A 16,114-nucleotide genomic window follows, 5' to 3' on the forward strand; every position below is an offset into this window, starting at 1 on the left:
GATGGAAACGTCGACCTCCCCAACATGGCCACCATGTAGGCATGTCAGTTAGCAAGTGTAGGTGTCTAATTCTTAATATCTATGAATGCTACGCGCCTACCATTGGTAGGCTCCATCGCTCATTGACTACGTCACCACATGCACTTCCGGTCTGGGCGGAAGACAACAGTGGACTCACTGGGCTTCTATGTGAATGTCAGAATAGCCTAACACAAGCTCGTATTCTTGTTTTGGGCGCTTCGAGGGAACAAAGACGACCACGTCGACATGGTAATTCACATTTGCTTTCATCTGTCGCCGCTGACGAGGCCGTCAAAACTACTACAGTTTGGACGCTGTTAAGCTAGCTGCCGCAACGAACGACAACACGGCCAAACAAGCACCGTCATCATGAAACTTAACGCCAACAAACCACCATCTTTTCTTGCTCCAGTGACAACGTGTTGCGGTTCGTGACAACTTTGTTCTTCTTTCACAGTTTTCCTTCCACGTCTTCGACCACCCGATGTCCCGTGGCTTCCAGAACCGCTTTTCCACTCAGTACCGATGCTACTCTGTGTCGATGCTGGCCGGTCCGAATGACCGCTCCGACGTGGAGAAAGGAGGCAAAAGTAAGCCGCATCCCACTCGTGATGCACCGTGACAGACTGACTGTGGTCTAAACACAGCAAGCCGTTAACAAACCGGTAGATAGGCTGTGGTACTTTCCATTGGGTGACCCGACTCGCGAGTTTTGCGTTGACTTGCGAGCTACAATTTCGAGATACGAACGCTAGATGGTGGCACCGAACTCAACTTCACAAGAAGCAGCAGTTGGGCAGATAGTGAAGAATTGCTCAATACAAGAGGCCAAGTGCTTAAGGTGTTTTTTGTTTTGTTTTTGTCTTTTGTTTCTTCGTTTTTGGGCTTCAGAGAGCGCAAGGCTAGGTCGCCACACTCACACGCACAGTCATAAAACTTGTATGCTGCAAGGCAAGAAAATCATGTTGTGTCTGTTTTGTTTGTTACCAGTCGGGCATAAAGCATACCCAAACATGCAGACTAAAAAAAGAAAAAAAATGTATCTTTGTTGATCTGTCCATGCCAGTGACCTGTAGTGATGGGGAGAAAAAGTAAATGCTCTTCCACTTAGATGGTATAAGGTACATAATTAACCTGTGCATCTACTTTTTGTGACATTTCGTTTGCTGGCATACCGTGATATATATATATATATATATATATATATATATATATATATATATATATATATATATATATATATATATATATATATGCATACACATACATCATGTGTGCTTTGGCTCAATTAGGGTTGTGAAACATTGCACTAATAGATGAGTAAAGTCATCATCATTGCTGTAAATATTTGTATGAAAAACACTTCTAGGCCATAAATATGAAATTTAATTGAATGTAAAACAGTAAATACAGCAGTAAGTGAGCGTGTGCCTTTTTATGAGCATATACTGACTGTATTATAACACGGTTGCACAAACGACTGCTTTGCTGCTCATAGCCCTGAAATAAATTATGTCGGGACCGTTGTAACCAGAGGTGGGTAGTAACACCCTACATTTAGTCCGTTACATTTACTCAAATAACATTTTGGATAAATTGTACTTGTAGAAGTAGTTTGGGGGGGGGGGGGGGGGGCGGAAGTTACTCAAATAACATTTTGGATAAATTGTACTTGTAGAAGTAGTTTGGGGGGGGCGGAGGGGTGGGAGGGGTTCAGCCACACAAGCGTTTACTTTACACACTCCGAAAAACAATAGCTTTATGATGCAGTTGAAGATTATGATGATGTCGTCTTGCGTCTGCCCAAATGTGGGAATTGCAGCCCACTTGTAACTTGAAAAAAAACCTTGCGGTAAGTTGCAGATGTTTCTATTGTTGTTTTGGCTGTGCATATGGCAACATTAGCTGTATTTTATGGTCATAATTAAATGTAAAACATGCTTCTTGGGGGCCATGCTGTAATATTAATCTATTACGTACACACGGATGCGGACACACACGCACACACACTATCAATAAGTGTTCAGCAAAGAGCTTCTTCATTCAGTTACTGAAGTGAATTAAGCAAATAATGTTTCTGAAGGGCCCAGTTCATGTGTTGTTGGTTTCTGGCCACTTAAAAATTGAAATGGTAGCAGGTGTGTGTGTGGACTCCCATATATGATAAATGTTTATTTTATTCGACGTTCATGCGCTTTCTCACCAGTTATTCTTTACTTGAGTATTTTTTTTTTCACTGAGTACTTTTTAGTCTTCCTCAAGTAAATATTTGGAGGACTATTTACTTTTACTTGAGTCAAATTATTCAAAAGTAACAGTACTCGTACTTGGGTACAATATTTGGCTACTCTAGCTACCTTTTGTTGTAACCCAAGGATCGCCTGAAAATGGAGAGATGGCAAGCATTTATACAAAAAGGTCTTGGTTTTGTGGTTGAAGTGATTTGCAGTTTACTGATAAACCATAATAAAATTTCAGACCAATAGTATTACCAATTAAAATTTTGATGGACTATTGCGTTGGCTCTTGTTAGGTTGTGCAAATGTACCTAATCATTTGTCTTGTACCACTCCTCTTTACAAATGCCTGATGCATTTCTTTTAGCAATACTGTGATAATCCTGATAATTTTGGTCATACTAATCATGTTATGAGAATGTCACAGTTTTATCTCAAATTTTTCATTCGAACATTTGAACAAGGTGAGATTGGCTTTTATATCCTCTATAGATAGATGGCTATTAATTCCATGAGAATATTTAACTCGTGTCATCACTAATGATTTATTTTTCCTCAGTCATAATGCCACCTTCAGCGCTTGACCAGCTCAGTAAGTGTTAAAATAAATTTTCCAATTGCAATGTCCCCCCGACCCCCCAAATAAATGCTAATTCTCTGTGTTGTCTACCTGCACAGGCAGACTTAATATCACCTATCCGATGCTGTTCAAGCTGACTAACAAGAACTCAGACCGAATGACGCACTGCGGCGTTCTCGAGTTTGTGGCAGATGAGGGAATCTGCTACCTGCCGCACTGGGTGAGACATGCAGAGAATTTTCATTAAGCATAGAGAGTTACAGATTAGGCTGCCTCGAAGGACCAACAAATCTATTTTAATTCATGTTAATGCGTTCCTAGCACACTCTGTATTCAAAGTAATCTTTACATGATCTTTATTTGCTCTTCAGATGATGCAGAATCTGCTGCTGGAGGAAGGTGGTCTGGTCCAGGTTGAGAGCGTTAACCTCATGGTGGCCACCTACTCCAAGTTCCAGCCGCAGAGTCCTGACTTTTTGGACATTACGAACCCCAAAGCAGTGTAAGGAGTAACACTCAACTGATCCTTCTCTACACAGGATGATGCAATGTATCTTATACACCACGTTGTACCCTCTTTTTCAGGCTGGAGAATGCGTTGAGGAACTTTGCCTGCTTGACCACTGGTGATGTCATAGCCATAAACTATAATGAAAAGGTAGTCAGGTCCACGCCCATGTGTTCATGGACATCAGTGAGATGAGGCAGGCAATACCTTAAAAAACACTTTATTAAGACTTGTACAATAGTCCAATTTTCCATACACTCTCTGCTCTGTGTTGTAAATCTGAGGAGATAATTTCTAGGGGTTACGATAAAAAGATGAAATGTGTGCATCATGGTTGTAATCCACAACCTGAGTAATATTCTTGAGTAATTCATGAATAGTGAACCAGGACCGAATCCTGCCGCGAACAGTGAAAAGAAACTGCAAATAATTGACACCGCCTCTCAAAGTTGTTTGTAATTGCGTATAGGTGCCACACGATGGCGGCAAAGCAATGTAAATAGAACAGCAGAGAGCAAAGCAACTCAATGCATCAAGCTTGTATGCAATAATGAACCCATTTTACTTAACCATCTGTATTCAGTTGTTCTATTATTGAACACAAACAAGCTCTCTTCACATGAGGCTCATCAGTAAATAGCATTAGCAAGCATATTAGCCTAAAGACCTCTTTATACTCCTGCGGTTGCGTGGCCGACAACGCCCGCATAGCATATAATTGACACCGCCTCTCAAAGTTGTTTGTAATTGCGTATAGGTGCCACACGATGGCGGCAAAGCAATGTAAATAGAACAGCAGAGAGCAAAGCAACTCAATGCATCAAGCTTGTATGCAATAATGAACCCATTTTACTTAACCATCTGTATTCAGTTGTTCTATTATTGAACACAAACAAGCTCTCTTCACATGAGGCTCATCAGTAAATAGCATTAGCAAGCATATTAGCCTAAAGGCCTCTTTATACTCCTGCGGTTGCGTGGCCGACAACGCCCGCATAGCATCACGTGACTGACGAATTGGCCCGCGCGGCCCCTCTGCGTAGCTTGACGCGCACACTGCAAAAATAGTTGCTACGCGTAGAATGCCACGGTGATCATCTCTCGTGATTGGTCCGTTTTAGTCACATGCTGTGATGAGGTAATCAGCGTTTCTCCCGGTTCCACATAGCACCTATGTGCAACCGCCGCCTTCTTGATACATTTTGCAGCATAATTAAACGTATCATCTGGTCATCCAGGTCCATTTGTTCTAGCAGACACTGTTCCACGGTCACCATTGTTGCTTTGTTCCTTGTTACGGAAAGGAAAGTAAAAACGGCTACCGGAAATGGCCACAAAATGCAGAGGGAAGTCCTACCCAATACCAGCCGTAGTGACACACCCGAATTGGAAGAGAACTGCAGTACACTTTCAAAACCGCGCGCGTGGGTTGCGCTCGAGTATAAAGGCAAACTTCGTGCGGGATAGCTGCAGTGATGTTAGCGCGGTCGCCGTCTGCGCGAGTATAAAGAAGCCTTAAATAACACACTAGCACTAAATTACATGACATCACACATGCGCGAGTATAAAGAAGCCTTAAATAACACACGACCACTAACTGACATGACATCACACATGGGCAATCAAATATCTGCACAAGCACTTTACACAAACGGTAAAAGTCCCGAAATGCACTTTTTGGCATTTATACAAACTGGTCGGGAATACAGGCAAATTGTAACAGAAATGTAGACTACACAGGCTATCAGTAGCTGCATCGGGAGAGAAGCAGAAACATACTTTCACTTTCGACTGTGAATGAGGTGCTTTCAAGGACTGACAAAACAGGACATGTCTCACAGATGAAAAAGAAAAACAACCCGACCCGATCAATGAATTAAACCTAACTACAACACAAAGATTCCACAAGATGGCACCAACGTAATACATTTATTGCCCTGATCTGAAATTTGTTTAAATATTTTTCAGTGAATAACAGGATAAGTTCCCATAAACATATAAACCCCAACACGTTGTGTTAAATGTAAATAAAAAAAGAATACAATGATTTGCAAATCATGTTCAACCTATATTTAATTGAATACCCTACAAAGACAAGATATTGAATGTTCAAACTGATAAACTTTATTGTTTTTAGGAAATAATCATTAACTTAGAATTTTATGGCTGCAACACGTTCCAAAAAAGCTGGGACAGGTGGCAAAAAAGACTGAGAAAGTTGAAGAATGCTCAGCAAACACCTGTTTGGAACATCCTACAGGTGAACAGGTTGATTGGGAACAGGTGGGTGCCATGATTGGGTTTAAAAGGAGCTTCCCTGAATTGCTCAGTCATTCACAAGCAAAGATGGGGCGAGGTTCACCTCTTTGTGAACAAGTGAGTGTGAAAATATTATGGACGCAAAGTTCAAAAGCCAGCATCTGTGATGGTATGGGGCTGTGTTAGTGTCAATGGCATGCGTAAATTACACATCTGTGAAGGCACCATTAATGCTGAAAGGTACATACAGGTTTTGGAGAAACATGCTGCCATCCAAGCAACGTCTTTTTCATATACGCCCCTGCTTATTTCAGCAAGACAATGCCAAACCACATTCTGCACATGTTACAACAGCGTGGCTTCGTATTAAAAGAGTGCAGGTACTAGACTGGCCTGCCTGCAGTACAGACCTGTCGCCCATTGAAAATGTGTGCCGCATTATGAAGCGTAAAATACGACAACGGAGACCCCGGACTGTTGAACAGCTGAAGCTGTACATCAAGCAAGAATGGGAAAGAATTCCACCTACAAAGCTTCAACAATTAGTGTCCTCAGTTCTCAAACGTTTATTGAATGTTGTTAAAAGAAAATGTGATGTAACACAGTGGTAAACATGACCTTGTCCCAGCTTTTTTGGAACGTGTTGCAGCCATCAAATTGTAAGTTAATGATTATTTGCTAAAAACAATAAAGTTTATCAGTTTAAACATTAAATATCTTGTCTTTGTAGTGTATTCAATGAAATATAGGTTGAACATGGTTTGCAAATCATTGTATTTTGTTTTTATTTATGTTTAACACAACGTCCCAACTTCATTGGAATTGGGGTTTTAATAATATTTTATTTCAGATTTATGAGCTGCGAGTTATGGAGACCAAACCAGACAGAGCGGTGTCCATTATTGAGTGTGACATGAATGTAAGTATGATTCTACATCCAGTGTATGATTAAAGCATGCTTCAGTGCCACATGTAGTTACTTTGATCGTGTCTGCTCACTCCTAGGTGGATTTTGATGCTCCGCTGGGATACAAGGAGCCTGAACGCCGGTCTCACCATCAGGAAGAACCGACCGTATGCACCACATTTTAACTTGCCTGCATGTAGTTTTTTTATATGCGCCATAAAGTATTTTTGCTTTCTTAATCTTCTTAGGAGGAGGAGGCAGATCCAAGCACTTACGCCGAAATGGACACACGATTCAGAGTGAGTAATCATTGTTAACGAGGGTGGCACGTGTTTACGTTTTCATTTTATGTAATGACTAATGATGTCATGATACCAAAATTCTGACTTTGATACGATACCTACATAAAGTGTCGATTCCAATACTGAAACGATGCCACGGCAGCAATCTAAAACACCAGTAAGCAGCAGTGGAATTATAAATGGCAAAACATGGAATATATATTTTTTTTTGTGTCCATTTATACATAGGTGTAGCCTGTATGCTCTTTAGACAGTGAATTAGCACATTCTTAACATGAATTTTTTTTTAATCATTAGATCAGTCTGTTTTTACATACATTTCTACTGTAATACACATTGGATGTATACACGTTATTTACAGGCAGGTGTCTTAATTAAATGGATAATGATTCAGTGCAGCTCCATAGCTGGGGCCTCTGTGCTGAAGTAGAAGTTGTTTGCAGGTTTATAAGTACAGTAATATCGATGGTAATTTCTGTTAGTCCATCTATGGCCTTTCACATTATATGTTAGCATTAAGCTAGCAGACGTTTGTTCAAATTATGTGGTATGGGTGAACATTCTGGCGTCTAAATATACTGTACAATGTTTCTTGCTCTTTAATTTACATATCAGATTTGTACAGTAACTTTAGCTGTAAAAAAAAAAAAAAAGTATTCTGGATTAAAAAAAAAATTCTTCCATAGCTGGGCAACTGAATAAAGTACGCTACAGGCGATTGTTCCTGCTACATAAAAATACTGTACATATTTTACTAGGGATGTCCCAATCAAACTTTTTCCACTTCCAATCCGATACCAATGTTGCAGCCATGAGTTTTGACCGATATCTGCTATCCAAGCGCTGCTGGATAGAAGTGCTGGAGCGGGGCATAGCATGGACTGCTTGTAAAAGAGTGGTCAAATCTGAGATTTTAGATCCAGTCTGATCCGATCCTTGTTTTTTTCCTGACATTGGACCGATTACTGATCTCAAAGATCGGATCGGATCATGGTCCTGTATTTCACAGGAGTGACTAATAAACAGCTTGAAGCAAGTACGCTTGACCTATTTTTTGCAGAACTGTGCAGAAGTACCGGTACTAAAAACACATGGTATTGTTTCATTTTTGATGCGGAGGTATCGCTGTACTTTCATACTCCCTGTGTACTGTGCAACCCAAGTAATGACGATGTGTGTTTTCCTCTCAGGCCTTCACTGGGTCTGGCAATCGCTTGGATGGTAAAACCAAAGGGATCGAGCCCAGCCCTGCTCCTCTGGGCCCCAGCGACATTATAAGGTTCAAACATAACTGTTTTCAGTGTAGTTCTGAAGTGGATGATGGTAGTTTAGGATCTCTTTTGAAGTCTGTAAATGTTTGGCAATCACAGAGAGGATTTCACACAAAATGGTGGCTAATACAGGGCAACCTCTTATGAAACATTTTTCTTCTAAGAATGACTGGACATTGAACTATAATCTTTAATGGAAATCTGTTGGTGACATGTTATCGTTATAAACGGTCAAACAAGTTTAAAAAGTAAACCACGGTAAAATGAAGACAATGATGGAGGAATCAAGTCACTACACATAACCTAGCTCACATACTGTACGTTTTTTAAGTTATTGTCGAGTAAAACATTTTATACTCAGCAGCCTAGACAGAGATGTGTTTTTTTTTGGGGGGGGGGGGACAATTTATTGTTGACCAATTAATATTGTACTTAGGAGTCAATGAGTTTAATTGTCATACCAACACACATTTACACTTAGTAGCAAGGAGCTATATGTGTGTACAGCAGGTCCTTGGTTTACAAACCGCGTGCAAAGAACTAGATTGTGCAGGGGCGTAAGAGAATTTTAGTTTGATTGTTTTATATATTTGTGGTGTCAAGGTTTTTCATAAAATATTTACTGTAATTGACTGATTTAATTGAGTAATTGAATTGCCGATCTTGTTTTGTCACGCAGAGGTATCCCCAACTACGAGTTCAAAATTGGCCGAGTCACGTTCATCCGAAACTCAAGGCCACTTCCAAGGAGAATGCTTGAGGATGTAAACATTTCAGCGCATTACAGTATAAATGTAAATGAATTTATATTTCATAGTTTTACCATCAAACCCTTCGTTTTTCCTCTTAGGATGACGCAATGAACAGATTCATCGCCTTCTCTGGAGAAGGACAATCATTACGCAAGAAGGGCAGAAAGCCGTGATGGGTTCCAGCAAAGAAGCGACTTGTTGGCTCATGTGCACAAACACACACAAACACACACACACAACATGTATTGTCACCTACACTTGCAAAGTGAAATCCTTCTTTCAGGTGGACTGGGACGTTGACGTCTCAGACCCTTTGAAATTGCAGTTGTGCTGTGGAGGTGGGCTTGTACTTGATTACAACGGGGGCAGTCCCTTTTTTTTTTTTTTGTTCAGTTTGAAGCTAAGATCCATAAAATGGTGCCAGCAGTGATTTTTGTGCTCCCAAATGTTTTAGTGGCTGGTTTGAAATCTTTTACAGAAACATGACCAAGAATCACTTTTGAAGCATCTCTATTTGGATTTGAATTGAATTGAATGTTACGTTTGCCTGTTTTTTTTTTTTTGTCCCATAACCCCCCCCCCCCAAATTATTGTTGAATATTTGCAGTCCACTTAATACATACTGCTATCCCATGATGGCCCATTATTGTGACAAAATGGGTGCAATATTTTTTGAACTTTTTAATAATGACAAATGTGTTTGAATTTTTCCTGAGTTATTTTAGGGATCTACAAGTGTTTTTTTTCTTTATTTATAGATAAATAAAGGATTGTTAAAAGTATTTTAGCCTTGTTCTTATTTGTTCATAAACGATAACAAATGTGCGTTTACAGACGGTTAAAGCGTAAAGTAATGTTTTTGTTTGTTTTAACATTGGATTGTGTTATACTTCCGGCCTATAAGTGTTTTAATGCAAATGTTAACTGTAATTGCGCCTTAACGACTGCGTTAGCGTACTCATACTTTCGTACAGATTCGTGTTACGTTAACTCCGTACTCACAATTTTCGTACAGATTCGTGTTACGTCAGCCACGTGCTCACAGTTGCGTTTAGGTGTATCTGGGAATTTTGATTTGCATCTCATAATTAAACTACAGTACTATGTTCTCGTAATGCTATAACAGTTTTCCCGGAAGAACCGAACTTTTGTTTTGTGAACATTTTCACTCATATTACGCTGGTGTTCTCGTAACCTTTCCGTGTTTCGGACAAGCTGAAAGTTACAATACTCTTTCAACATTTTTTTTAAATGGGTAATTCAAATCATATACAATTATTTTGTTAAGCATCTTACCAAGATTTAACTGAATGCATTCATATTCATAACTGCAAAATTATACAGGCCGACGGGAGGCACCGCAAAAAAACAAGGGTAAATGAATGCGTCTATCGTTAGCCCCGGAGGCTAGAAATGGAGAGGTCTGAAGAGAGACAATGGAGGGTAAAATACATGAACTTACTAAACTGGTCATTTATTGAGCTAGTGGTGTTCTCGGTGGTCCGTACTAAAATAGGTTTACAGAGTTACTGTAATAAAGTCTTAAGAAGTGACGTGCTAGTGTTTGCTAATATGGCTACGTTTGCGCCTAGCCATGTCAGACTGACTTAGGCATTCATTTGGTTTATAAAAATGCCATTGAATTTGTGTTATTACCAGACAAACATCCACGTAAATACTTCATCTTGAATATATTGTAGAATTGGTGTTAAAAACAGCCATGTATTTTAAAATTCAATTTAGGGGTTAACGTACTGGTAATGTAAATTAACTTAAAATTGTTGTAATTGTTTGGCTTTAAATAGTTAATGGCCGTGCGATTCCAGCTGCAAATATTTCCTAAAAATATGCAATGGGGGAAGGAGAAAAACAACATTCCTGGCTTTGTGTTGCAGACACCAAGGGCCTGCAGTGACTACTGGAGTGAATACAGACACTGCAAGAGCTTGTGGAATCGTTTCCATCACTACTACACTTATGGTAGCTCTCCATCTTGTCAGCAGTGGAAAGAGGACTACTACAACTGCCAAGCATGCGAGAACAACACAAGCACTGAGGCAAAGGTGAAAATATTGTACATAAGACATCTCATTAATTTTTCTGGATTTGTTGGATGAATATATGTCAAATCATATTTTTTCGGGATGCTCCGATACCACTATTGGTGCCAATACTCTTAAGTCTGTACTGGTAAAAATGGTCTGATACTTCTGCTTATGTATTAACATAAACATGGATGACAACACTTTTAGCCGATTGCAATTTATACTCTGGAAAATGGATGATGGACACTCAAGATGGTGACAGCTGCAGGGGTATCGGTCATTTCTAAAATTCATTTTTGTATTCCGTAAACTAGTCTAAAACAGTAAAGCTGCACACAAAACGTTTTTTTTTTTCTGACAAAAAAAGTAGCCCTATTAATAATTTTTTTTAGCCTGCATTCATCTTTACAATTATTTGTTAGCATTCAATTTGGACTAATGGTTTCTGTCTACCAGATGGCACTACTTTTCCCCATTCAAAGCATGCAGCAAATACTGTATGTACTCATTTTACTCTTTTCTGTAATGCCTTGCTACCGAAATTATAAGCCTGTGTTGCTATGGTGTGTATGTAAATAGTAAATGTGTGTCTTTAAAGTCCACACTGTTCTTACTGAATTCAATAACAAAGGGTTAAATCCCCAAAATAGAATTACTTTTTGATATGTATATTTCAGGCCTAAGTAGTTTTAAAAGATTTAGAAAGTAACCATTTAATGTATCATTTAATATAAAGTACTCATCCCATGTCATATTTTTACAGCAGATTAATGGAAAAAAATATTCCCATGAAAAAATTTTTTGTAATGCAAACGTAATTATGTCCAAAAACAATATTTGAGGTGTATTATATTGACCGAAGTAGTTTTAAAAAAAAACATAAAATAAAATGAAAAATATTAATATATGATATTTTAACAGGACTTTTTGATAAGATGACAATTTATGGAAGAATTAGAGAGGACTTCGTCATCACCTAATTGGGATTCCAATCTGTGTTACAGGAAGCACTGCAGAGAAGTGAAAGGAACAGAGTAGCAGAACAGAGGAAGTTCCCCCCAGTGTGGGAGCTGAGACGAGACCCCCCCAGTGACTGGCACCTGCCCCTCAACCATGAAAAACCTCAGGACTCTTAAACTGTCAAGGACAAAGGATGCTGTAACTGACTGTAAAAGAAATAATGTACTGTATATACCACAACTGAGTTTTGAGTACTAAACACTTGGGAATTTTACTTAGGTTATTCCACATTGCTGTTTTTCTGTACAATATGTAGCTCTGCAGTCCTTTAGACAATAATTTAAAAAAAAAAACATTTATTAATCAAGATATGTCTAACATCATCAAAGGACACATTTGCTTCATAACTTGAATTTAAAAAAAAGATTTCGTGTTTTTTTGTTTTGTTTTAAGTAGATACGCCAACACAGTCTGGCAACCCAGCTAACAGACGTGGTGGCCATGTTGGGGAGGTAAGCCTTCCCATCCATCCTGGCAACATTGGTCCTTTGGGTTTCTTGCTGTTCACATACATGGAATGTGCAGACAAATTTGACCTCCCTTTCTTAGTGTATTCTCATCTACGGGGTACACCCCGGACTGGTCAACAGCCACAGGGCACATAGAGGCATCGATCCGACAGGCCATCGGCACTCAAACGTTTAGGCTTTGCAGTTTTTGTAAGCACATGATTCCCTTGCCCACGTCTTACTAACAGTAGAGACAGTTTGTGAAGTTTTATGGCCATCACACTGCCCTAACGTGCAGTCCAATTTACACCATCCATGGCAAGTTTCTCCCCTGCACCCGGAGGGTCGCTTGTTCGTGTGTCCCTGGGCAAGACACTTAACCCACACTGCCTACAAATGAATGCGGTTGGATGTTCGGAGGTGCTTGGAGGGGCCGTAGGCAATCACTGTGAAATACTCTTCCCTGGCTCTGCGTGAGTCCTACTCTAGAAGTTTAGTGTAGTTTATCAAGAACAGATCCTGTTTTGAGAAACTTGCCATTTACACTGTCAAATACAACAAACATTTACAGATTTTCATTTGTTTTAAACCGGCATATTTATTGCATCATTAAAAATGTTTTGTTGATCTAGCAATTGAAATCTGTTCTTGTTGTCGCCATAAAAAACAAAAAATACACAAGAAAAACATACACAGCTCATCACTGTGTGTAGACTTTCGTGACATCAGTGTACTTCCCATCAGGCGCTTCGTAGTTGGTCTTTGGCGGCGTGTATACGGGGCCCTTGTGGGAGAAAGGAAACAGGAGGGGGTCTGGCTTCAGTGCCGCTTGGTAAAGCTCCTCAGATTCAGCTTTGAGCTCGTCCAACGCCTCCTTCTGGGATTCCAGGGCAAGCTCGATGGCTTGCATCTCAGCCAAGTGTTGCTCCTGCAAAAAACAGATGTAACGTAGCCCATAAAATGAATGTGCGCAGTAACAATTTTGCTCTTCTGGAAGGAAAGTGATTACGTGTTTGTATCGACACCACTCCTTCAGCAGCAGAGCTCGGCTTTCGCTTTCATCGAAAGACAGCCTGGGAGCGGAGCGGACCCTTTGTAAAAAAAATAATAATAATAAATTCAAAATTCAGTATTAGCAGGCAAGAATCTAAGGAAGTACAACCCCAATTCCAATGAAGTTGGGATGTTGTGTTAAACATAAATAAAAACAGAATACAATGATTTGCAAATCATGTTCGGCCTATATTTAATTGAATACACTACAAAGACTATATTTAATGTTCAAACTGATAAACTTTATTGTTTTTAGCAAATAATCATTAACTTAGAATTTCATGGCTTGGATTCTTTCCCATTCTTGCTTGATGTACAGCTTCAGCTGTTCAACAGTCCGGGGTCTCCGTTGTCGTATTTTACGCTACATAATGCGCCACTCATTGTCAATGGGAGACGGGTCTGTACTGCAGGCAGGCCAGTCTAGGACCCGCACTCTTTTACTACGAAGCCATGCTGTTGTAACATGTGCAGAATGTGGTTTGGCATTGTCTTGCTGAAATAAGCAGGGATGTCCATGAAAAAGACGTTGCTTGGATGGCAGCATATGTTTCTTCAAAACCTGTATGTACCTTTCAGCATTGATGGTGCCTTCACAGATGTGTAAGTTACTCATGCCATTGGCACTAACACAACCCCTTACCATCACAGATGCTGGCTTTTGAACTTTGCGTCCATAACAGTCCGGATGGTTCTTTTACTCTTTGACGTCCACAATTTCCAAAAACAATTTGAAATGTGGACTCGTCGGACCACAGAACACTTTTCATCAGTCCATCTTAGCTGAGCTCGGGCCCAGAGAAGCCGGCGGCGTTTCTGCGTGTTGTTGATAAATGGCTTTTGCTTTGCATAGTAGAGTTTCAAGTTGCACTTACGGATGTAGCACCGAACTGTATTTACTGACATTGGTTTTCTGAAGTGTTCCTGAGCCCATGTGGTGATATCCTTTACATATTGATGTCAGTTTTTGATGCAATGCCTCTTGAGGGATCGAAGGTCACAGGCATTCAATGTTGGTTTTCGTCCTTGCCACTTACATACAGTGATTTCTCCAGATTCTCTGAACCTTTTGATGATATTATGGACCGTAGATGACGAATTCCCTAAATTCCTTGCAATTGTACGCTGAGGAACATTGTCCTTAAACTGTTTGACTATTTTCTCACGCACTTGTTCACAAAGAGGTGAACCTCGCCCCATCTGTGCTTTTGAATGACTGAGCAATTCAGGGACGCTCCTTTTATACCCAATCATGGCACCCACCTGTTCCCAATTAGCCTGTTCACCTGTGCAATGTTCCAAACAGGTGTTTGATGAGCATTCATCAACTTTCTCAGTCTTTTTTGACACCTGTCCCAGCTTTTTTTGAAACGCGTTGCAGCCATAAAATTCTAAGTTAATGATTATTTACTAAAAACAAAGTATCAGTTTGAACATTAAATATCTAGTATTTGTAGTTATTTAATTAAATAAAGGTGGAACATGATTTGCAAATCATTGTAATCTGTTTTTATTTATGTTTAACACAACATCCCAACTTCATTGGAATTGGGGTTGTACATTTGGAATCTTTGAGATTGAACATAATTCAACCAGAAAGCTGGTTGAAGTTTTTAGAATTTCAAACAAATTAACCACAGAAAATAGAATTAATCTATATAAACTGTCACCATTTGAAAACCTTTATGCGACGTGCAAGGAGAAAAAAAATTGCACCTGGTTTCATCCAAACATTTAGCTGGAGTGACAAAGTCCTCGATGGGGATGAACTCAGGTGGAACCCTCTCCAACTTCTTCAGCTTCTTCTTCAGCCTCTCCCTCATCATCAGCTCTCTTCTGGGGTCCACTTTCTTCTTCTTCTTGGGCTCCGCACTTAAAGAAAGGACACACAATGGCAAAATAAAAAACAGTTTAAGGACGTATTATGTTTACCGATAATACTTAAAACAGATCTGCAAAAGACAATACAGTATTTTTACAATAATGCTCAAGGCTGTTTGTTTATATACATTTTACATTATTTTTATTTTAGACAGTCCAGACAGTAAAGCATGAATTCATGATGCAGAAACTATTTTGTACTGTACATTCGATTTAATTATGCTATTTGTTTTCATAAAATAAAATACTGTAGTGCTATTTTTTATTTATTTCTTTTTAAAAGAAATTGTTTTTTGAGGGCTGCAACAGATTAATGGCTTTTTAATGTTTACATTGGGGGAAATCATATTTGATATGAGTCTATTTTGCTAAAACTACATTTGTTTCTCTTTTCAGTTAAATTCTGACCCTGTGATTACAATCTTCTCCAGAATAAATCCCACCTGAGAGGAGCAGACGTCCTTAGTGTCATCGTCGCAGTAAACCAAGGAGTGTTAACGCCAGCTTTTTCGGTCGAAACAACCCTAACAAGCCACACACAGCAGGGAAAACATTAGGGAAGGCCAAACAATCTCCAGAAGCAATTGTCAATTGAATAACCTTGAGCCTAGCCTCTCGTGAGATATAGCTTCCCGAACTTACCCCGTCGGAGCTTTCTGTCGGACTAATATCCTACCCATACAACGAAATACAGCCGCTGCCATGTATTTGAGGTTGATCAGTTGTATCAAAACCAATAGTAGAGCTATAAGGGAAGAAAGAAAGAAAAATTCACATCACAATACATTACTTCATTGGGCAATGAGGCGGCGCGTGTTGATGACGTAAA

The 16,114-nt window shown here is 39.5% G+C and overlaps 2 protein-coding genes across 4 annotated transcripts; one reads left to right on the forward strand and one right to left on the reverse strand.

Moving 5' to 3' along the window:
* Positions 1-128: 128 nt before the first annotated feature.
* LOC133399969 (ubiquitin recognition factor in ER-associated degradation protein 1) lies at positions 129-12,982 on the forward strand. 3 transcript variants are annotated; one of them, XR_009768272.1, is made up of 13 exons: positions 129-270; positions 479-611; positions 2,818-2,850; positions 2,937-3,058; positions 3,210-3,340; positions 3,424-3,496; positions 6,456-6,524; positions 6,611-6,679; positions 6,761-6,811; positions 8,005-8,093; positions 8,765-8,849; positions 8,936-9,175; positions 10,733-10,821. XR_009768272.1 is itself a non-coding variant. In XM_061672049.1 (13 exons), exons 1-13 carry the CDS (start codon positions 268-270, stop codon positions 12,016-12,018), a joined length of 1,188 nt encoding a protein of 395 aa, XP_061528033.1. In that variant the 5' UTR covers positions 129-267; the 3' UTR covers positions 12,019-12,982. The 3 variants fall into 3 exon arrangements, 2 of the variants coding, with proteins under 2 accessions (XP_061528033.1, XP_061528034.1); XM_061672049.1 differs by lacking the exon at positions 8,936-9,175 and adding an exon at positions 11,887-12,982 and having other exon boundaries at positions 8,765-8,879; positions 10,733-10,900; XM_061672050.1 differs by lacking the exon at positions 10,733-10,821 and having other exon boundaries at positions 8,936-9,619.
* Positions 12,254-16,101, reverse strand: mrpl40 (mitochondrial ribosomal protein L40). The gene is made up of 5 exons (XM_061672052.1): positions 15,928-16,101; positions 15,729-15,809; positions 15,121-15,276; positions 13,361-13,442; positions 12,254-13,279 (listed from the first exon to the last, which is right to left on the reverse strand). The coding sequence occupies exons 1-5, from the start codon at positions 15,987-15,989 to the stop codon at positions 13,052-13,054; spliced, it is 609 nt and encodes a 202-aa protein (XP_061528036.1). The 5' UTR covers positions 15,990-16,101; the 3' UTR covers positions 12,254-13,051.
* Positions 16,102-16,114: the final 13 nt, after the last annotated feature.

Source organism: Phycodurus eques, chromosome 3 (assembly GCF_024500275.1).
Source record: "Phycodurus eques isolate BA_2022a chromosome 3, UOR_Pequ_1.1, whole genome shotgun sequence".
Classification (NCBI taxonomy): domain Eukaryota; kingdom Metazoa; phylum Chordata; class Actinopteri; order Syngnathiformes; family Syngnathidae; genus Phycodurus; species Phycodurus eques.